The 23,337-nt window shown below is 40.3% G+C and overlaps 2 protein-coding genes across 2 annotated transcripts; both read right to left on the bottom strand.

Moving 5' to 3' along the window:
• Positions 1 to 569: 569 nt before the first annotated feature.
• On the bottom strand, positions 570 to 10,181 carry LOC133977110 (protein NLRC3-like). Its single transcript, XM_062415247.1, has 7 exons — positions 10,129 to 10,181; positions 7,847 to 7,963; positions 3,291 to 3,329; positions 3,216 to 3,256; positions 3,094 to 3,177; positions 1,484 to 2,887; positions 570 to 1,030 (listed from the first exon to the last, which is right to left on the bottom strand). The coding sequence occupies exons 1-7, from the start codon at positions 10,179 to 10,181 to the stop codon at positions 570 to 572; spliced, it is 2,199 nt and encodes a 732-aa protein (XP_062271231.1).
• On the bottom strand, positions 10,123 to 23,327 carry LOC133977111 (NACHT, LRR and PYD domains-containing protein 12-like). The gene is made up of 11 exons (XM_062415248.1): positions 21,156 to 23,327; positions 20,688 to 20,801; positions 18,605 to 18,840; positions 16,531 to 18,382; positions 15,798 to 15,971; positions 15,497 to 15,670; positions 14,856 to 15,029; positions 14,467 to 14,640; positions 14,210 to 14,383; positions 12,935 to 13,108; positions 10,123 to 12,493 (listed from the first exon to the last, which is right to left on the bottom strand). Exons 1-11 carry the CDS (start codon positions 21,281 to 21,283, stop codon positions 12,487 to 12,489), a joined length of 3,381 nt encoding a protein of 1,126 aa, XP_062271232.1. The 5' UTR covers positions 21,284 to 23,327; the 3' UTR covers positions 10,123 to 12,486.
• Positions 23,328 to 23,337: the final 10 nt, after the last annotated feature.

The following is a 23,337-nucleotide window of genomic DNA, read 5'->3' as shown; positions in this document are numbered from 1 at the left end:
TTGAACTGACCTCAGTATCTCTAGTCTACAGTGTGGACTCTCAAGTCCAGCAGACAACCGCTCCACTCCTGAATCCTCCAGATAATTGTCACTCAGGTCAAGCTCTCTTAGATAGGAGGGGTTGGACTTCAACGCTGAGGCCACAGTGTTACAATGTATGTCTGATAGTTCACATCCAGAAAGCCTACAATGACAGACATGCATCTGTGATATTTGAAACTAAACTGAGGCAGCTGTGAGACATCATAAATACTCAATTACAAAACTCATGACTGAAGGTGAGGGTTGGAACATAGATTGACTGGTAAGAGATTTGTTTTTAGGCTTAGCTCCACTTTCACTATGACAGTTACAACACATGCATTACTGCTGATGCTGCCCCAACAACCATATGATCTTGAGTGCAGATAGAGATACTGAATAGAATATAATAGAATACAATAGAAAATATACTCTTTATATATATAACTCTTTTGCTTGAGGCAGTAACCCACTCCCAACCAAGTTGTAATGAACCAAATTCTTTTCAGTTGTGTCCACACGTACACCTCAACTTAGGCTAAAAGTACTTACTGAGCCTTTCTGCAGTTCCTCACAGCTGGAATTAGCCTTTGTTTTCCCTTTATTGATGTGTTGTACTTCTCCAGGTCCAACTCATCCAGAACCTCCTCTGACATCTGCAGCATGTCAGCCAGAGCTGAGCACTGGATCTCAGAGAGTTTCTTCTCTGATCTGTTCTCTGACTTCAGGAACTCTTGGATCACCTGATTTACTGAGCAGTCATTCATCTCCATCAGACAGTGGAAGATGTTGATGCTTCTGTCAGGAGAAATATCATATACACTCTTCTTCTTGAGCTGGTTTATAACTGTCTGGATGGTTTCTGGACTGTTGTCTGTCTGACCCAGCAGGCCTCCTAAGAGACTCTGGTTGGACTCCAGAGAGAGGCCATGAAGGAAGCGGACAAACAGGTCCAGGTGGCCAGTTTTACTTTCTAAGGACTTATCCATGGCTCTCTTCAAAAAAACAACTAGGGATATGTTTTGGTCATTGTCTCTTTCATCATCATCATCATCATCATCATCATCATCATCATCATCACCAATGAATTCATCATCACCATCACCAATGAATTCATCATCATCATCATCATCACCACCAATGAATTCATCATCATCATCACCAATGAATTCATCACCATCATCAATGAATTCATCATCCTTATCATCTTCATCATCATCCACACCTTCCAGGGAGTCTCCACAGTGACGATTTTTACTTTCTAAGACTGTATCCACTGTTCTCTTCACAAAATCATGTAGGGATGTGTTTTGGTCATTGTCTCTTTCATCGTCATCATCATCATCATCATCACCACCAATGAATTCACCATCATCATCATCATCATCAATGAATTCACCATCGTCATCATCATCATCACCAATGAATTCACCATCATCATCATCATCATCATCATCATCACCAATGAATTCATCATCATCATTATCATCACCAATGAATTCACCATCATCAATTAATTCATGGTCGTCGTCATCATCTTCATCATCATCAACACCTTCCAGGAAGTCCTCCAGTACCTCTGTCTTCCTGTTGGTGTAACAGTGGTACATGTAGACTGCAGCCAGAAACTCTTGAACGCTCAGATGAACAAAGCTGTAGACTGTTTTCTGGAAGATCACACTCTCTCTTTTGAAGATCTCTGTACAAACTCCTGATAACACAGAGGCCTCTATGACATCAAGACCACACTGCTCCAGGTCTTCTTGGTAGAACATGATGTTTCCTTTCTCCAGCTGTTCAAACGCCAGCCTCCCCAGCTTCAGAAGAAGGTTCCTGTCAGCCTCCGTCAGCTCCTCTGGACTCGTCTCATGTCCCTCATCATACTTGTTCTTCTTCCTCTTTGTCTGAACCAGCAGGAAGTGTGAGTACAGGTCAGTCAGGGTCTTGGGCAGCTCTCCTCTCTGGTCTGTATTCAACATGTGGTCCAGAACTGTAGCAATGACCGAGCAGAAGACTGGGATGTGACACATGCTGTGGAGGCTCCTGGATGTCTTGATGTGTGAGATGATTGTGCTGGACTGCTCTTCATCACTGAATCTCCTCCTGAAGTACTCCTCCTTCTGGGCGTCAGTGAAGCCTCGTACTTCTGTTACCCTGTCCACACATGAAGGAGGGATCTGATTGGCTGCTGCAGGTCGGGAAGTTATCCAGACGAGAGCCGAGGGAAGCAGCTTCCCCTTGATGAGGTTTGTCAACAGCACGCTGACTGATGACTTCTGTGTGACATCAGACACGACCTCACTGTTGTTGAAATCCAGTGAAAGTCTGCTTTCATCCAGGCCGTCAAAGATGAACAGAACTTTACAGACAGCGAGCTTCTCTGCTGTGAGCTTCTGTAATGTTGGATAGAAAACATGGATCAGCATGAGCAGACTGTACTGCTCATCTTTGATCAAGTTCAGCGCCCTGAATGGAAAAGGAATCAGCAGACTGATATCTTGGTTGTTGGAGCGCTGTGTCCAGTCCAGAGTGAACTTCAGCACTGAGAAGGTTTTTCCAACGCCAGCGACGCCGTTCATCAGAACCACTCTGATGTGTTTCTGTTGGTCAGGTAAGGCTTTAAAGATGTCCTGATACTTGATTGAAGCGTCATCGTGGGTCTTCATCTTGGAAGCTGTTTCAAGCTGCCTCACCTCATGTTGGGTATTAACCTCTTCACTCTGTCCCTCTGTGATGTAGACCTCAGTGTAGATGCTGTCGTGGTGGGTTTCACTTCCTGCTTCATCAGTTCCTTGAGTCACACATTCGCATGTGCTGCTCAGACTGATCTGATGTTCATCTAAAACCTCCTGCAGACCACCATCCACTGTAAGAGAATAACAAAAGGTCTCATCAAAAATGTATTTGTCTTACAGAAAATCTTGTGTCAGTTTTCGGTAGCCCGATGAAAGTGATAACAATAATCAAAGATAAAAGACGATTAAGAGCTTAGATTTTTACATAGAAAACATTTTAATTAGCATGATGCATGAGGGAGTTTTCAGATATTGGCAGACAAAGCTTCAGTCTTACTCTGTACAGTGCTGGTCTGACTGTCTGTCTGCAGTCCAGGTCTGGTTCTGGATCTTTTTCCACACTGGGGACAGGAGGAGTCTCCTGATGAAGCAGACTGGTCCCAGTATGAGGTGATGCACTGTCTGCAGAACCAGTGTCCACAGCTGGTAGAGACTGGATCCTTCATGACGTCCTGACACAAAGAACAGCAGGACAGCTGCTCCTCCACAGAAGCAGCCCTTCTCTTCCTCTCTCTGTGGACATGAACACATTGCTTTTTGAATTAAAAACCTTTCATGCATAACTTTGACAAAAATATTTTTACCAAATACTAGATGATTAGATAGCAGAATGCAGCCTGACTCATCATGGCTCCCAGCTCATAGAACCTTATGAACCTACTCGAACACTGCGCTCCCAGCTCATAGAACCTTATGAACCTACTAGAACACTGCGCTCCCAGCTCATAGAACCTTATGAACCTACTAGAACACTGCGCTCCCAGCTCATAGAACCTTATGAACCTACTAGAACACTGCGCTCCCAGCTCATAGAACCTTATGAACCTACTAGAACACTGCGCTCCCCGCTCATAGAACCATATGAACGTACTAGAACACTGCGCTCCCAGCTCATAGAACCTTATGATCCTACTAGAACACTGCGCCACAAGCTTATAGAACCTTATGAACCCACTAGAACACTGCGCTCCCAGCTCATAGAACCTTATGAACCTACTAGAACACTGCGCTCCCAGCTCATAGAACCTTATGAACCTACTAGAACACTGCGCTCCCAGCTCATAGAACCTTATGAACCTACTAGAACACTGCGCTCCCCGCTCATAGAACCATATGAACGTACTAGAACACTGCGCTCCCAGCTCATAGAACCTTATGATCCTACTAGAACACTGCGCCACAAGCTTATAGAACCTTATGAACCCACTAGAACACTGCGCTCCCAGCTCATAGAACCTTATGAACCTACTAGAACACTGTGCTCCCAGCTCATAGAACCTCATGAACCTACTAGAACACTGCGCTCCCAGCTCATAGAACCTTATGAACCTACTAGAACACTGCGCTACAAGCTTATAGAACCTTATGAACCTACTAGAACACTGCGCTCCCAGCTCATAGAACCTTATGAACCTACTAGAACACTGCGCCCCCAGCTCATAGAACCATATGAACCTACTAGAACACTGCGCTCCCAACTCATAGAACCTTATGAACCTACTAGAACACTGCGCTACAAGCTTATAGAACCTTATGAACCTACTAGAACACTGCGCTCCCAGCTCATAGAACCTTATGAACCTACTAGAACACTGCACATAGAACCTTATGAACCTACTAGAACACTGCACATAGAACCTTATGAACCTACTAGAACACTGCGCTCCCAGCTCATAGAACCTTATGAACCTACTAGAACACTGCGCTCCCAGCTCATAGAACCTCATGAACCTACTAGAACACTGCGCTACCAGCTCATAGAACCTTATGAACCTACTAGAACACTGCGCTCCCAGCTCATAGAACCTTATGAACCTACTAGAACACTGGTGGTCTGGGACCACCTTAGACACTGGTTTCCATTGACCATAGCTGCAAGAACCCTGTGGTCCTGCTTGACATGTGCCTGCTGCTACGATTATTATTAATAATATTTATATTATTGTTATTGTTCCTTCTCTCCCTCCCTCTTTCTCTCTGTTGATGGTCACCCACCTAGAGTGTAGTTCTGCCTGAGGTTCCTGGTAAAGGGGAGTTTTTCCCTTGCTACTGTCACCAAGTGCTGCTCATGTGGGAATGTTGGGTCTCTGTAAAATAAAAAGTACACTTTTGACCTGCTCTCTGTGAAACGTAAAACGATATTGTGCCATATAAATAAAACCGAGTTGAATTGAAGGCGTGTCCAAGATCTCAAACACTCACAAAAGTTTCTCTCAGCTGTCAAAACATACAATATCTACAGTCATATACATTCAAAATGTTTTTGACCTTACTAACAAGCAACAGGAGTTGGTAGCACGTCCAGCTTTGGGTGAGACTAACACCATTTCAGCCACAACTTTAACATAGCCTGTCTCAACTCGTAAATGGTCTCATAGTTTAGTTGTTATTACTACTCAACAGCCTTTTCTCAAGAACAAAACATAAGACATGACTTTTGTGGAAAAGAGGTTATGATTACCTCTGGTAACCCTATGTGTCATTTATAAAAAGGTAGAATACTGAGGTATAAGTGACCAGTCAGTTGTGTGTATGGTTATTCTGCAGAAGCCTGGTGTCATTATCAGCAAATTTAATGAAGGTAAACACAGTGAGGGGCCATGCATAAAAGCTCAGAGTGCTGAAAATATCATTCCTGCTGCCTTCGGATACTGCAGGGATTTAATTAATGAATGAAAAAATTACTTCATTGTGGAGAATGATTTCTATTGGCGACAATGTGGTTATGCTATGGGCACAGTTGTAACAAACACAAACCTCTATGTTGACCTTTTTGAAATTAAACAAATCTTGAGTGAAGACAATAATCTTTATCAGAAAAACAACATCTACAAGAATAGGGTTTATTGACACCATTATATTTCTCTGGACTGATGGTGAACAGAAACTCCTTGATTTCACCACATGGCTTAACGACAGAACTCCATCACTCAAGCTGGAGTTCGACTTTCAAAAAGGTACATTTCTAGGACCTGTGCATAATCAAAACAAGACAACAAGCTCATTACAGATCTCTTTTGAAAATCTACAGATTTTAATAATTTTGTCAGAACAGACTGTTAACATGTACAGTAAATATGCCATCCCCATAAATCAACTACATTGACTACAAAGGATGTATAGCACAGCAGTCTACAGTCCACAAAAATTGGATATTATGACAAACAACTAAACACAACACTGAACTAAGTATTTGGAAATCCGTGAATGGATAAAGTCCCCTCCTCATGTTCACAGTATGTGTCCTTAGATCTTAAACAGGGCACAACAAATCAAAATAAGGTGAAAAAACCACAACAGCCACAACACGTTTAGCAACATCAGAGGCTGAGTGGAGGAAATTAGTAATGCTAACGTAGGTAGCAGTGGCGTGCACAGACACTTTGTGCAGCATGTGGAACTGCCGGCTGCCTTATTATAGCAGTGTGAGATTTATCGCCCTCATCTTCCATGCTAGTAGATGGCCTATTGCAGGAGAGCACAGAGCTGCTTCCCTGCTGTAGCTGCCTAGAATAGAATAATAATAGTTTCAAGTATTGTAACATAGATATAACTTATGGTTGGTACAAAATAATATAATTAGCTAATATAGCGTCATGCCTGATTTAGTACCGCCAAACCACTTTGTGTAGTTAAAATAAAATGTGGACAGCTTATAAGATATTTCAATACAATTAGATGAACAGTTCAACTTTAAAATCTGAGCTTTAAAAGGCCCTAAACAGTTAACATGATTCTGGTCTTGACTTTGACCTTTTATCTTCATCTTCATCTTCCTCCTTGCTGCTGGTGGATGCTTTTATCCAGGAGAGCAGAGAGCTGCTTCCCTGGGCTGCCTGCTGTAGCTCCCTTTCTTTTCCCTCTCCTTTCTAGGCAATATGCTGCAATTAGTAAATAAAAAGGGACCAAAAGTATGAATAAGACTGCTTGGTGACATTACAACAAGGCAGAAAGCTACTTTTTCATGGCAATGAACAAGCAATCGTTATCATAGTTCAACAGGACAAACAGTCAAAGTTATCTACATTATGCCAGACGCAATAAAACTGCAAAGTTGATTTTAAACGAGCTGTGTTTGTCATCCATCACCACAAAGTGGACTTTTAAGAAATGAAAAGTTGATTAGCCATGTTGTTTTATTGAGCAAGACAGGAATAACAGAAAACCTGGATGTATTTTACCAATAGTCAAGACCAGGGCTATGATGAATCCTGGTAACCTGATGTGGTTATTCTATAGCAACCTGATGTCATCAGGCATAAACACACTTAACTCTCTTGAATTGGAGCTGAGATTGTATCTCAGACAAGTGTATTATATTTTGGAGTAATATTGGAGCAGTGTCTATCCTGTGAATCTATCACTACTAAAACAGGCCTAAATGGCAGCAGTATTGCAGCTTGCAGCTTTCTTGAGAACCATTCATCCAAACACCAAACGTGACAACGCGCTTTTTTAGGTCTACACTCGCCAAATGTGAAGGAGATCTGATGAACAGTTGTCAAGAAAATTAAAGCACAAACAGACGTACATACCAAGACTCCTTTAATTTTAGATGAATGGCTGTTAACAACAGATACTGTAAGAATCTCATTGCTTCATTTATAGATCAAATTCAATACAGGTGCTTTAACCACATTAACTGTTATTTTCTGCACCAAATATGGTTGTAGAGGGTCTTATTTAAATAATGTATTTATATCGCAAGCATTAATCCATTACTGTAGCAAGTATTTATTTGCTGTTGTTGATAACTTAACCAAAGCAGCAGCAGACTGACATTTCACCAGGAACAGACGTGGTTTTCACTGTAACATCAAGGACCAAATTTCAACTAAAACACAGCAGCTTGCTTTATGCTGCCTCATTTGAATAAACCCAAGGGGACACTATAACTTGGAAATGTTCAGCACTGAATATATGTAGATTTAAAAGATTCAGATTCAGTAAATAGGTTCAACACTGGATTAAATATATATGACTTCCAACCCAACTCAGACCTCACCTGTTATGTATACAATAGAACTTACTTTGATTCTGAGGGCCCAGGTTCATCTTCAGACCAGTCACTATTCATAGATACTGGAGACTCTGCCATGCCCTCCTCTTCTGCACAATCACTCATCTTCTGGACTTCAGTCTGAGAGCTAAACCAGAAACAAAAGTGAATTATAATACAAACACAAACACTCACAGTGAATTATAATAGACACAATTGTCCATTAAGAAGACAGGAAACTTGCTTAATACAATTCTAAAAGTATAATATAATAACACTGAATCCCTGGTTCATTGATTTATACATTATCTACAATATTTTTAAACCACCCAGCCTCAAAGACACATTTTGTCTCACAAAATTCATGATCAACAACATTTCTTTACATTGGTACATTAACGTGTAGTCTTCTCATGAACAATCACTGAAGCTCAATCAAACACAATGAATTTAGACTCCCAAATTGTTTTTATATGTGTCATGAGGAGCAGCACCCCCCGGTGGCCGAAGCAGGAGAGCCTAGGAATTAAAAAAAGATAGCCACATAGGTGTTTTTGGCCAGAAATTGATCCATGTGGAAGACCCACAGTTTTTAACCACGACTTAAGCCTAGAAATAAATGAGTGTGTTTTGTTATGGTTTTTTCTTTTTTGTCATTTTTAAACATTTTGATACATGTAAAGTAATTTCATTTCTAGGTACATTATTTGAGTTGACATGCTGTCATTACTCTGATCAACATCTACTAGCCTTCTGTCCACAATATTGTCCAGTTTCCTCGAGAGTATCTGAACACAAAGTATTAAACTGAGAATTTTAACATTGTTGGTGCATCTTGGTTTCAAATGAATTAATGAATCAACAAAAATCCAGTTGTATTATATTCTGCTGCAAACAAGCTGAAATTGAATTTTTTTTTTTTTTTTTTTTTTTACAGGTACAAAGAAACACCACAAAGATGGGGCAAGACACCCACCCCTATGTAACTCAGCCTGTTTCAAACATTTAATCATATCATTGGAATAATCATAAAAATCATAAAAGCAAATATACTTCTTTCAGTACACAGAGCGCAAAATGAGGACTCTTATTCTGGAGGCAGTAAACATACTGAGCATGAAAGGAGCCAATCTTGTCACTTTTTCTTTCTTTTTTAGTTTCCCTGCCTTTTCAAACAATTACAGCTTAACATTAAATGAGCGAGAAGTAACTCAGAAAAACTATAACAGCTTCTTACCGGGGAAACGTTCAGCTCTTCCTGAAGTTTCTGTCCGCGCTTAAAATGTGGCGGCAAACTGTTACATTTGTTTTCCTCATCCGCATTTCGTTAAGCTCCAACCCCACTAAGCCTCTGATTGGCTACTACTCGCTTCCTTCGTTGGTTAGATTGGCTGGATTCCAGCATGAGGTGTGATCATCAGGGTGAGAGTCAATCATAGGCAGAGTAGGGGCGGGTTTTTGTGGAAAAACAGCAGGAAAAAAATAAAATATATGTGTCATGTGTGAGTTCGCCAGGTGTGTCAGGCGCGCGTGACACAGCAACACTCAACTCGCTCATTTGCTCGTCCTCGCTTGACCCGCTCCTCCAAAGGAAGAGGTTAGGATCGGACAGGATAGGATAGGATACACTTTATTGTCCCAGTGGGAAATTTGTCTTGGACTTTACAGTTTCTGCATTGTGAACAGTACAAAAAACAACAACACATTATCCAGACATAATAAAATACAGCAGTAGGACAACTGCCTCCATTCAATTGAACATGGCCATACATTACCATAAAAAACAAAACAAGACAGAGGCACACATATGGACAGTAGTACAGTGATGAGTGACATTAAACAATATAAATAATTCACAAATATGCACAAATATAAATGTTATTGCTATTTTATTATTCTGACTTCATACTGTCTTGTGTTGCACGTTTCCGTGTGCTTGGGATGTATTATCTTTTAAAGATTGCTTGAAAAAAAAAAGAATATGGGGTGGGTCAGGTGTCATTTCAGCACAGAGCCGGTTTCCTCTAGAGGGCATTATTGTTTAACTAACGGTTATGAAGCTTACCTTGCTGTCTGTAAAATACTAAAAGGAGCTGCTGCAGGTTAATGGTGAGCTTCTTTTTGCTGAAAGTGATGACATTTCAGCAAGACAACACATGCATAAAAATTACAGAGAGCAAAATAGTCAAAGCCAAACATTGCCTCTGTCACATTGCTGCACAACCTCACATATGTTACAAGTAAATGTCCATTGAAAAAGCAACTTTTTATGTAATTAAAATTGAGTCAGAAAAAAACGAGTCTTAGTTTTACCAATAGTACAAGGTGTCTTTATTGATCATACAGCGGTAGGAGGAGCCATACATTGTGAATTCGTACACACATCATTTTAATTTAGAAGAAGCACATTTTTTAACTCTATTATACCCATATCAGGGATATTATCACAAGGGGTTTACAGTTTTGCTACCTTAAGCCCATGTCTTGCAATATTTATTGAGGTGGCATTATTGCAAATTCGGCCAATGCTGTATTATTTCACCTAAGAGTATTCAGTGTACTGCTAATTTCCAGGCTCTTCAGGGTTCTGAAATTGAAATAGTTGAATATCATAAATATTTGGGACACTTATCAGACCTGTGGAACACCTATCAAGAAAACTGAAGGTCTAAATTGGGTTTTTGTATAGAGACAAGTCATGTTTCTCTTTTACTAGTCAAAAGACTGTTGTACTGTGCTTGATGATGGTGGTATTGTATGTGTGCAGCTTTTTCCTCCTTAAAGCCTTTGCTGTAAGTGTGCAGCACTTCATCACAGGTGCTAATGTCCTTACTCACCATTGCAACTTATATGAAAAAGTATCTGCAAAATGGAAAGTTTTGTGGGGTATTCCCAGTATGCAGTGATCAGTATCTACCAAAAGTGGTCCAAGGAAGGACAACCAGTGAACCTGCAGGCTCATGGATGTGCTTGGGGAGTAACGGCTAGCACATTTTCTTTCCAGCTAAAATTGCTTTAAAGTTAATGCTAGATATGATAGTCAGGTGTCATAACGCACAGTGTATCACACCTTGCTGTGTACAGGGCTGCGTAGTCACAGACCGGTCAAAGTGCCCATGCTGACCACTATCCACCGTGGAAAGAGCCTTCAATGGGCATGTGAGCATTAGAACATCTCAGGTTGTGTGCATCATTTACTTGGCTGGGGAAGAGATAGCACCAGGATGCACTATGGCAAGCTGGCGTAGACAGTGTGATGCTCTGAGTTATGTTCTACTGGGAAACCTTGGGTGCTGGCATTTCTGTGGATGTTACTTTGACATGTACTACCTACCTAAACATTGTTGCACACCCAATAAAGCTCTTCATGGCAACGGTATTCCCGTGATGGCAGCGTCCTCTTTCAGCATGGCCTAAACTGCAAAAATTGTTAAGCAATGGTATGAGAAATGTGAGAAAGACTTCAATGTATTGCTGTAGCCTCCAAATTCCCTAGATTTCAATCTGATCGAGCATCTATGGGATGTGCTGGAAAAACTAGTCTGATCCATGGAAGCCAACCTCGCAACTTACAGGATTTAAAGGATCTGCTGCTGGACACCTTCAGAAGTCCATGCATTGATGGGTCAGGGCTGTGTTGGTGGCATGATGGGGACCTACACAATATTAGGTGAGTGGTTTAAATGTCTTGGCTGCTGTGTATATACTATATAGCCTCTGTGCCTATATCAGTTCCTGAAGCGCTAACTTTTGAACCTTTAAGGAGAACAAGGAAGCATGGTGACTTTCAACCACAACCCTGGTAACACTGAAGTGACTGATCCATCATATTTGCAGCAGGCTTTTTCAGAGCAGCTGCATATTAGTGATGATTAAAGAAAGACTGATGCAAACCAGAAAACTCAATAAAAAGGTTTTTGCACATGGCTCTGCTTGTATTGTATGAACCACCACCAAATCAGAGTCTCAATGTTGCATCTGACCCATGTCTAATCACATTTTAAACAAAACCCTCCTGTTTCAGCATTCAAATGTTTGTTTTTGATTTAAAGCAACACACAGCAAAATGACAAATAACATAATAATGTGGGTTATTTTCTAGCAGGCAGGCTAAAGTACCTTTTTCATCATCTCTACCCACATGGAAGAAACCTGCACATGGCAGTGGCTCGATGTATGCTTGTGGAATGAATCAATCATTTTATAAATACAACATCTTTATAGTTGGTGGTCACAATAATTAAGTAAAAGTGTGCATTCTAGCCATGGCTGAAATGTATACCCACTGGGGTTAAATGCATGTGGATCCAAAATACCCACATTGGACGTAGTTTCAGCACAGACGTTAACACTGTGGTTGTGTTAAAACTGCAGTCTGAAACAGCAGAGCCTGTTCTGGCCTTGGAGCCTTGCTGTTGTTGCAAGGCGGTGGGGGAAAGCTTGAACTTGGGCCAGAGCCAAACAACTAGTTGATTCTCCGCCACAGAAACCACAGGAGTTAGAGTCAATTTTACCAGTTGAGCCAGGGCAACCAGTATGAGTATCAGTCCATCACAGCAGCCAGGGTTCTATGGCGGCGATGCATGGTATTGGTTGGATGGGAAGCCAGTGAGGGATCAGGACCTTGTCTTTGTTCTGGTGTCTCCGTCCCTCTGAAGTCAAAGCATCTGTCTACCATCTACACAGGACAACAAATACAGTATCATGGATAATAAAAATGATAAATTAATTTCAAATTTCCGCAAGTTGTAATAAACCTTGTCTTCAAAAATAACATGTAACACAACACATAAATAGTTTCCTACATCATTATTGTACATGCATTATATAATTTCATAGCTGTGTTAATTGTGTTTCTGTTTAATATTGATATGTTTTTATATTTTTATATATAACTAGTTTAATTAGATAACTTCCTAGAGTTTGTAGAAAATGAAAACAGGTGATCAATTGGCAAGTAAAGTAACCAGCTAAGAGTGAAAAAACTGTTGGATGTTTCCGAAAGTACTTAACTGATAGAAACTCAGATAGAAAGAGATATACTTGAATGATGATCACGTAACATGTACAAAGTAAAAGTGTGTTGGACGGCATGGACGGAATCCCACTGTCTACTGACCTCAGAGTCTCCAGTCTACAGTCTGGACTCTCCTTAAGATCAGAGAGAAGCTTCACATCTGAATCCTGCAGCTTGTTGAGACCCAGATCCAGCTCTATCAGATGGGAGGGGTTGGACTTCAGAGATGAGGCCAAAGAAGCACAGCTGATCTCTGATAAACTGCAGAACCTCAATCTGAAAATGAGTAAAGCATGTACATTAAAAGGAAACACACCCTTACACACACACACACACACACACACACACACACACATACACTTCTATGTGTGCATTTATATTCTGCAGTATCTTTCCATGATTTCCAGTTAAAAACTCCTTATATAATTTAACAGGTGCTTTATGCAGCCTCTCAGTTCAGCCTCTGTCTGAAATAGGACATTTTACCTCTTGTTTTTTAAGCACTCAACCTCTCTCTCTCCTTAAATCAACAAGCTTGGGAGGCACTGACTGATATTTATATCACGGTGAAATATTTAGTCAGACATAGGAAGGTCTATTGGGTATGGAGTGGGAGGCTTATTTTGGACTTTCACCTACTTGAAAATAAAAACGTGCTGACAGCTCTGATGGAACTCAGATTTCATTCATGAGAGCTGCTTTATTAAGAATCCCACCATATAAACCTGGAATGTAATGGATGTGTGTAATCTGTGACACACAACCAGCTGTGGGTAACAAACAGAACATCAGTACTGATGTTTCTCCAAGGTACAATGAGTGACACCTGAACAACATTATTGTTAAATCATATTAATAGGTGTATTTCTAAATTTGACATTTAAGGAAATTATGTTATAGATGCAAAATACTGGAAAAGTTTTTAAAAAAAGAGCTCTGTGTGTGGATACCTCTGCTAAAGAAATGCAATTTGAGGCTTTAGTAGTCTCGGTAGTTTTCATTATGGACCAGTCTGTGGTCTGTGTGCTGAAATGTGCAGAAAAGCCACAAACACCGGAAACTGCTCGACTCAATCATATGTAAAAGTTGGGCAAATTGAACAACATTCAGTATTCCAGATAACTTAGAAAGACAAAGATGGTGACAGGAAAATTAGTCATTTTAGCACAGGAGGCCCCATCACCACCCAAATCCATCTCAAAGCTATTTTTGGATTTTCACAGTACCTGATCTTTAACAATTCATTTGTGTAGCAACCTGTCTGGACCATAAAATCCCTTATGGGTAAAGCTCCATTTTGACCCCTCATAAAAAAAGATGTAGTAGATGTAGTTAGTAAATAAGCATTAATAAGTACTGGTTAAAATGGTGTCAGACCTCAGGGTCTCCAGTCCACAGTCTGGACTCTCCAGAAAATCACACAGAAGCTTCAGTCCTGAATCCTGCAGCCTGTTGTGACCGAGATCTAGATCTCTCAGATGGGAGGGGTTGGACTTCAGAGCTGAGACCAGGGAGGAGCAGCCTTCATGAGTGATCGTACATGTTGACAGCCTACAGAAAGGACAATATTTTTGATAAAACACTCTTGATGTGAAAATAAAGTTCAATAAGGAAGAAAAAAAGAGATTCTCTACCTCAGAGTCTCCAGTCTACAATGAGGACTCTCCAGTACATCAGACAGAAGCTTCACTCCTGAATCCTGCAGCTTGTTGTGACCCAGATCCAGCTCTCTCAGATAGGCGGGGTTGGACTTCAGAGCTGAGGCCAGAGAAGCACAGCTGATCTCTGACAACCTGCAGAAACTCAATCTGACAGAGAGTGCAACATGCATTGAAATCAATTCATAATCTGGTTGGATGATTTTAGGTTTAAATTTGAAATTTAACGTTGCTATTTCTTGAAGGCTTCACCCTTTATGAACAGGATGTCTTCAACATCTTATAACTGGATTGTCATTATGCCAGTCTCAACCTGACAGACAATATAAATATCATAATAATATTAATGCAAAGTTCTACCTTACCTCAGAGTCTTCAGTTTACAGTATGAGATCTTTAGAAAATCACACAGCTGTTTCATTCCTGAATCTTTCAGGTTGTTGTTGTTCAGCTCCAGCTCTCTGAGATGGGAGGGGTTGGACTTCAGAGCTGAGACCAGAGAAGCACAGCTGACCTCTGACAACCTGCACGAACTCAATCTGAAAATTAATACAGCACGCACATTAAAGCACACATATTCTGCAAATGTCCAGGTGTGTATTTATATTATAGGGCTCTACTGGAATATCTTGGCATGGTTTCCAGTTAAATCAAGCCACAGTGCCTAAATCTGAAATTTGAACAAAGCATGAAGTTACAAGGTAATACTTTCCTGCACAGAAACCTGGTTGAAGTTACCCATCATGACACAAAGTTATCAGAAGTTAGTAGGTTACAAATAACGTATAATATTATAAAACGATATAGTCCACTCCAAAAACTACTTGTATCCAATAGGTTGAGAACTTCAGAAAAATATGACACAATAAATCATATGAATAATTATATGAATCACCAAAAGATTGCTTTAGTTGCCATGTGGGGTTCCTTGATAAATGCATCTTTTAAATTGTCATGACTGCATTTATCTCTATTCTCAGCAAAGAACTAAAAAATGCTCTCTTACCTCAGAGCCTCCAGTTGGGAGTCTGGACTCTCCAGTTCTGCAAACAGCTGTTTCACTTCTGAATCCTGCAGGTTGTTGTTACTCAGATCCAGATTTTTCATATAGGAGGGGTTAGACTTCAGAGCTGTGGCCAGAAAAATACAGCTGCCCTCTGACAGTTCACATCGATCAAGCCTGTAATTTGAGGATGAATAGCAAAACAAGAATTTTATACATAAGCTTGCCAACATGCCATTTTCAGTCACAGTATTTTACATACCATTACAAATTATAAGTAATTCATCATAAAAGACATTGATACCTTAGAGTATGCAGTTTACAATGTGTACTCTTGAGTCCAGTAGACAGCATCTTCACCCCTCGATGCTGTAGATAATTTCCACTCAAATCCAGCTCTCTCAGGTGAGAGGGGTTAGACTTCAGAGCTGAGGCCAAGAGTTCACAGTGAGTCACAGAGAGTCCACAGTCAGAAAGTCTGTAAAACCAATGATTAATGAAGTAGAGCACAGACTGAGCAAATACATTGCTATTTGAAAATAATCAAAATATTTCATAAGTTTCAACGTCATGTTACTTGAGTACACACACACCTCCTCTGGGGGGCTAGTTCTCTCAGCTTGCTGCTATTTCGATGGTTTGGCAGTTCCCTCAAAAATATCAGATCAAACCTATTAAAAACTTGCTGTAAATACATTTCTTGTGCAGCTGTAAAAAACTAAAGTTCAAAGATGATCTTAATTGTAACACTTTGACCATCACATAAGCCTAATATTTTTCCTGACTTTTGTAGCATGTCTGGACTTTTCTTAACTATTTATCTACATGTGAACTTTCTGGTTGGTCATAACCTGTCTAATTTTTGATCTATCTATTTGTCTGATCAAACCTTCTTTCCAGTTTGTGACTGTTAGACTGATAATCTTTAAAGTCATGTCTTGATGATTACATTAAGATTGTGTTCCCTGAAACCTGTTGACAGTGACAGTGGTGACAGTAGCTCTACATTGTATAATGATGTTACAATTGGTGCTCACCGAGCCTTTCTGCAGTTCCTCACAGCTGGAATCAGTCTCTGTCGTCCTTCCACTGATGTGTTGTACTTCTCCAGGTCCAACTCATCCAGAACCTCCTCTGACATCTGCAGCATGTAGGCCAGAGCTGAGCAGTGGATCACAGAGAGTTCCTTCTCTGATCTGTTCTCTGACTTCAGGAACTCTTGAATCTCCTGATGTACTGAGCGGTCGTTCATCTCCATCAGACAGTGGAAGATGTTGATGCTTCTGTCAGGAGAAATTCTGTGGGTATTCATCTCTTTCAGGTTGTTGATGACTCTCTGGATGGTTTCTTGACTGTTATCTGTCTGACCCAGCAGGCTTCCTAAGAGACTCTGGTTGGACTCCAGAAAGAGGCCATGAAGGAAGCGGACAAACAGGTCCAGGTGGCCATTTTTACTGAAGAGAGATTTCTCCATGGCTCTCTTCAGGAAGTCATCCAGGGATGGGTAATGATTGTCTTCTTCCTCTTCTTCTCCCTCTTCTTCTTCTTCTTCTTCTACTTCTTCTTCTTCTTCATTCACATCTCCCAGGAAACCCTCCAGTACCTCTGTCTTCCTGCTGGTGTAACAGTGGTACATGTAGACTGCAGCCAGAAACTCCTGAACGCTCAGATGAACAAAGCTGTAGACTGCTTTCTGGAAGATCACACTCTCTCTTTTGAAGATCTGTGTACAAACTCCTGATAACACCGAGGCCTCTGTGACATCAAGACCACACTGCTCCAGGTCTTCTTGGTAGAACATGATGTTTCCTTTCTCCAGTTGTTCAAACGCCAGCCTCCCCAGCTTCAGAAGAAGTTCACTGTCAGCCTCCGTCAGCTCCTCTGGACTCGTCTCATGTCCTTCATCATACTTGTTCTTCTTCCTCTTTGTCTGAATCAGCAGGAAGTGTGAGTACATGTCAGTCAGGGTCTTGGGCAGCTCTCCTCTCTGGTCTGTAATCAACATGTGGTCCAGAACTGTAGCAGTGATCCAGCAGAAGACTGGGATGTGACACATGATGTGGAGGCTCCTGGATGTCTTGATGTGTGAGATGATTGTGCTGGACTGCTCTTCATCACTGAATCTCCTCCTGAAGTACTCCTCCTTCTGGGCGTCAGTGAAGCCTCGTACTTCTGTTACCCTGTCCACACATGAAGGAGGGATCTGATTGGCTGCTGCAGGTCTGGAAGTTATCCAGACGAGAGCCGAGGGAAGCAGCTTCCCCTTGATGAGGTTTGTCAACAGCACGCTGACTGATGACTTCTGTGTGACATCAGACACGACCTCACTGTTGTTGAAATCCAGTGAAAGTCTGCTTTCATCCAGGCCGTCAAAGATGAACAGAACTTTACAGACAGCGAGCTTCTCTGCTGTGAGCTTCTGTAATGTTGGATAGAAAACATGGATCAGCATGAGCAGACTGTACTGCTCATCTTTGATCAAGTTCAGCGCCCTGAACGAGAACAGAATCAGCAGACTGATATCTTGGTTGTTGGAGCGCTGTGCCCAGTCCAGAGTGAACTTCAGCACTGAGAAGGTTTTTCCAACGCCAGCGATGCCGTTCATCAGAACCACTCTGATGTGTTTCTGTTGGTCAGGTAAGACTTTAAAGATGTCCTGACACTTGATTGGAGCGTAATTGAGGGTCTTCATCTTAGAAGCTGTTTCAAGCTTCCACACCTCATGTTGGGTATTAACCTCTTCACTCTGTCCCTCTGTGATGTGGACCTCAGTGAAGATGCTGATGAGAAGGATTTCACTTCCTGCTTCATCAGTTCCTTGAGTCACACATTCACATGTGCTGCTCAGACAGATCTGATGTTCATCTAAAACCTCCTGCAGACCATCTACTGGCACAGAAGGAATAATAATCAAAGTTGAATAAGGACCATACTTAGTCACATGTTAGTATATCAACATAAAAACAAGAAATCAATAAGAAAACAAAATCATAATTTTTTTAAAAAAAGGTTTGAGGTCACTTGAGACAACATTTTATATGGTAATGCTACATTGCAAATAAATGTGTTGCTTAAAATACCTGTAATTAACAGAAAAATCTACATTCTCACTTTGTACAGTGCTGGTCTGACTGTCTGTCTGCAGTCCAGGTCTGGTTCTGGATCTTTCTGCACACTGGGGACAGGAGGAGTCTCCTGATGAAGCAGACCTGTCCCAGTATGAGGTGATACACTGTCTGCAGAACCAGTGTCCACAGCTGGTAGAGACTGGATCCTTCAGGACGTCCTGACACAAAGAACAGCAGGACAGCTGCTCCTCCACAGAAACAGCCCTCCTCTTCCTCTCTCTGTGGACATGAACACATTCAATTTGATCTAAAACATCTGATCTGTGAACACCAAACACTAACAGTGTGAAGTGTTACTGCCACAAAATAAAAGGTTTGAATTCACATTATGTTTCCCACGAAAGTAATTGTTTAGTCAGTCAACATAACACCAAGTCACATCACAGATAACTTTCATTGTGGCAATCATAATATCAACATTGGAATATTTTGTGTGGTCCTTTCTTCATGAATGCCAATATTATCAAGGGATTACAGCATTTCTGTTTTGCACATACTTCTGATTCCATTTCTGCTCTTTAGCGCATTATAGCAAAATGTACATATACTTACTTGGCAATTCAGCACAAGATTAATCATATGGTTGCCTGTGACTCTGATCTTGATATACAGTATGTACACTGACTCCCCATTAAATTCACAATCCAGTTCAAGAATTCTGTCTTTAGCCATTCATTAGCAGCTGGTCTCCCAGGTCCAATCAAGGTTTATTGGCTGTTTTTGTTTCCTTTGATCAAAGCTTTAAACAAAAGGAGATGGGGAATTGGAAGTTGTGGCTCCTAAACTTTGAAACTCTCTGTGGACACCTTGAAGAGAAGTTCAGGACCCACCTGTTTAGACTTGCCTTCATCTATTGTATTCATTGTTTCTGTTTTATGTCTATTCCTTTTCTCTTTTACTAATTGGTTTGCAACATCTAAACAGTTTTGCCAGCTACTTACTGTATCTTTACCTGTACACAAGGTTCATGCTCCAACACACCACTTAACCAAGTAATGCTATTGCTGTAGGTACCAGCACACAATAATGCCTTTACCCCTGCACCCCTATGACTGCAGAGTGATGCTTTATGATTTCACAGGAGAACACTTTCACTTTTCAATTCACACTTCTGTGGAGGAAGTGCTGGTTTCAGAACACGTGGACTTCTTAGCTGGAGTACCAACAGCTGTCAAGATTTGAGCTGACTGATTATCTGCCCGTTTCTCTGCTGCAACATTCTGGAAAAGACCCCTTTATTGGGATTTCGTTATTCTAAAGTGACAGTAAGATTGTAGCATACTTCAGCCTCTAGAAACCGAGAAAAAAAAAAAGTTTCCAGAAGGACGATGATGTGACAGACATTTAAGGAGTGCCTGCAAAGGTTGTTGCATGACATACATTTTGTCATTTTCCTATGTCAGTGAGAATTAGCAAAAACCATCCGTTTGCAGCTTAAAGTGTATGATCACATAGACTACTGTGCACACATCAGTTTATACTGACACCCAACAGAATATGAAGTCAACCACCTATTGATCCATCAGCATCAGTATCAGTTGGCCAGCTTCGTGTCCATTTTGAACTGTGTCCTCGAAGCCTTTATAAAGGTTTGGTTTCTTGACATTTCTAGACATTCCAGCATATGCAAAGTTGGTACACTACTCAGCAGTGTAGAGAGGTGAAGTTTATGGAGCTTGGTAAAGAGCTTTCTTCATCTGGTGAATCTCTTTAGATCTCTCAGGAGGAGCTTGGAGATTAAACTTTGGTGATTTCAACTAAGTAGAAACTCTGGGTCAAAACTTTGTGACCTAAAGCCATTACAGAACCAACTGTAAGAATTACTTTCATGTATATATGCCTTCACAGTTTAGTATAAATTTAAACTGATCCCAATGTATAATCAATACAATGGAGGAAATGATGATGTAGATTTATAAAATGTTTTGCTGTTATTTAGCACCAGTTACTAAACAGATATTAACAGTTTCGCTTCAAGGATACAATACTTTGTGCAGTATTTTTTCTCTTCTTGCTCACTCATTCATTCTCCATGAATTCATTTTACAGTAAAAATAGTTTCTTACTTTGTGTCTGAGGGTCCAGGTTCATTACTGAAGAATGGAGGTTCATCTTTGGAGAAGTCACTCTTCAGAGACAGACAGCTGGGTACTGGAGACTCTGCTCTCTGATGCTGACCTCTGGAAACACAAAGATCATTTTATTCACATCATTTATCAATCAATTGTATGACTATTGTGTTGCTGAGCAGCTCACCTTTCTTTTCAAGATATTTCACTGAATTGTTTTATTTTAAGTTGTATCACTATGTTTTACCACACTGAAACCACTTCTGTATTTGTCTGTAGTAACAAACTTAATTAAAAGTAATAGAATTGAGGTTATTAAAAAAGAACAGGAATCATTTTACATTATTTTGAGTCCATCATTTTTGGGCCTGTGCTCGAAAATATTTTAATGAAGAGGTAGAATTCAACCTTCTTTACTTAATTGTATTTCATCAGGTACATTCAGCAGTGTGTTCAGTCTCTTACTTTGTGTCTGAGGGTCCAGGTTCATTACTGAAGAATGGAGGTTCATCTTTGGAGAAGTCACTCTTCATAGACAAACAGCTGGATACTGGAGACTCTGGTCTGTCTTCATCTTCCTCCATATCATTCATCTTCTGGACTTCACTCGAACACTGAAGACACAGCAGACTTCAGGAGGGGGGAAGTTGGGAATTTTTCACATGAAATTTCTGGGAAATAAGCGGAAAATGTGAAAGAATTTCTTCTCATTATCACCTCTGCAAACCCTAATGAGGAAAGTAAAGTTCACAATATCTCACACTTGGCTCATCGGAAATGAAACATTCGACTCTTCATGGAAATGATTCGGCTGTGAGATTGAAAAAAGCCCATCTACAGCATCACGTATATTTTCTTTCAACCCTCCCTTTCATACACAAAACAACTTCAAACTGCCTCTCCCAATACTGCAAACATGATTCACTGTTCATTAAACCTTCCCTGTTGCTAACTTGTCAGTTTTGCTGTTCGTGCACAATACATAATGACATTCACAGCAGTAAGAGCAGCAGACTGATCTCTGAAAATGTTACAATTATTTTTGAGATAATGGATCCTCGATTTCAAGTCACAGTAGATTGTGTTGCTTTAAATGAAAGCTCAAGCCAGCTAACGAAATGTAATACTAACATGAAAACTAATGAGAATTGTTCGCTCTGTTGCCTTGAACAGAACAGTAAAGTAGTTAGTAGGACATGTTAATGTAAAATAAACACACTTCTGAACTTGTGCTTTTGGAAAAAAAACCACTAAGGATCTCACAGTTTGCAGTTACTGTATGTGTTGAAAATATAGTCATCATATTGCCATTAACATACAGGTTATAATCTACTAAATGTAACTTTTCAGTCAAATTTAACTTCTAGTCCAGTTGTTGGCTCTTTGCTGTGCTGAGTGCAGTTCTGTTATCATCTGCTCCGATAACTAACTGACACGTTGGTCACAAGTCTGTGCTGCACAAAATCTATTTTACTTTCATAAATCTCCATTTAATCCTCATTTCAAACATATTCTGACTGAGCAGGTAGTGCTAAAGACACAGGGCAGATGCTGAGCTACTATTTTTTATTATCTCAAATAATGCTTTTATTCCGATTAATGCCAGAAATTGTGGCGTTTGATGCGTTAAAGCACGAGATAGCGAGTAATCCTGCAGGATTTAATGAGTCATGCTCACTAATTATTCATAATTCTCTTCTTAACTTATAAAAGTATTTGAGTTCAAATTCTTAGTGTCATGCAGATCCAGCAGGTTACACACTTTCAACACTACTATAAACAAGTTTTAAAAAGCAAACAATTCAAATTATATTTACAGTTAGGATTTCAGACCTGTGTGGCTTCAACAAAATTAATAAATCACTGACAATCTATTTACTACATAATGGTGGTAAAATCAGAGTAATATTTCTTGAATCATTGCGCAATTCAAAAGAAAATGGGTCTTACTGCATCACTCGCTGAAAACACAAATCACATTCAGCACTCAGTTTATTGTTTTTGACTTATATTAAAGCCAAACACAGATTATACCTGCATAATATAACCAGAACATCCACCTGCTCAAAGAGTAAGAAACAAACAGAGAGAACTCCACTCTACATAAATACCTTCTTCTTCGTTATATCTTCTGTCATTTTAATTAGCTGACTCCACTGTTTGACATGTCTGTTGTACTGACGCAGCAGGACTCCCTGAATTACCAGTAATATTATATTGTATTCATCTTACAGCCACAACAGGAGTTCTAACACACATAGAGTCAAAGCTGAACAAAATGATTTTGAAGGTTTCTCTGATCTCACTTTAAATCTCACTGTAACACCTGGACAACTAGTTTGGAGCCAATCAACACATACAGTGCCACGTATCTGCAGCCAGGGCACAAACATGCAGTAATGACCCTCCCACTGAGGAGATGCCATTTTATTGAGATTAATGATCGAACCATATCAGATAGGAATTACTTGTGTATGTCTTTAAACATGTCTGGATGGGATCTCACACAAACATGAGTCATTAACCAAAGTGACTCACATAGCAGACTGACTGCTGTCCTACAGGATTTGCCTCCATGACAAACTGTACAGTGATATCAGTCCTCTCAGCTGTCACTCACATTAATCTGGCATCAGATCAACAGCGG

This window comes from Scomber scombrus, unplaced genomic scaffold, assembly GCF_963691925.1.
Source record: "Scomber scombrus unplaced genomic scaffold, fScoSco1.1 SCAFFOLD_240, whole genome shotgun sequence".
In the NCBI taxonomy this organism is placed as follows: Eukaryota; Metazoa; Chordata; class Actinopteri; order Scombriformes; family Scombridae; genus Scomber; species Scomber scombrus.
The sequence above is the reverse complement of the archived record's forward strand: the minus strand, read 5'-3'. Positions and strand labels throughout refer to the sequence as shown.

Bases quoted from the DNA above. Each gene is read 5' to 3' on its own strand.
- LOC133977110 (XM_062415247.1), bottom strand. From the start codon at position 10,181: ATGTATGGCTCCTCCTACCGCTGTATGATCAATAAAGACACCTTGTAC. The intron at 3,178-3,215 runs GTGCATCACCTC...CTGCTTCATCAG, and splicing joins GGACACTGGTTCTGCAGACA to GAGACTCCTCCTGTCCCCAG. The intron at 2,888-3,093 runs GTAAGACTGAAG...ATTCTCTTACAG, and splicing joins TCAGACCAGCACTGTACAGA to TGGATGGTGGTCTGCAGGAG.
- LOC133977111 (XM_062415248.1), bottom strand. From the start codon at position 21,283: ATGAATGATATGGAGGAAGATGAAGACAGACCAGAGTCTCCAGTATCC. The intron at 14,384-14,466 runs GTAGAGAATCTC...TCCTTTCTGTAG, and splicing joins TGTAGACTGGAGACTCTGAG to GCTGTCAACATGTACGATCA. The intron at 13,109-14,209 runs GTCTGACACCAT...ACTCATTTTCAG, and splicing joins TGTGGACTGGAGACCCTGAG to ATTGAGGTTCTGCAGTTTAT.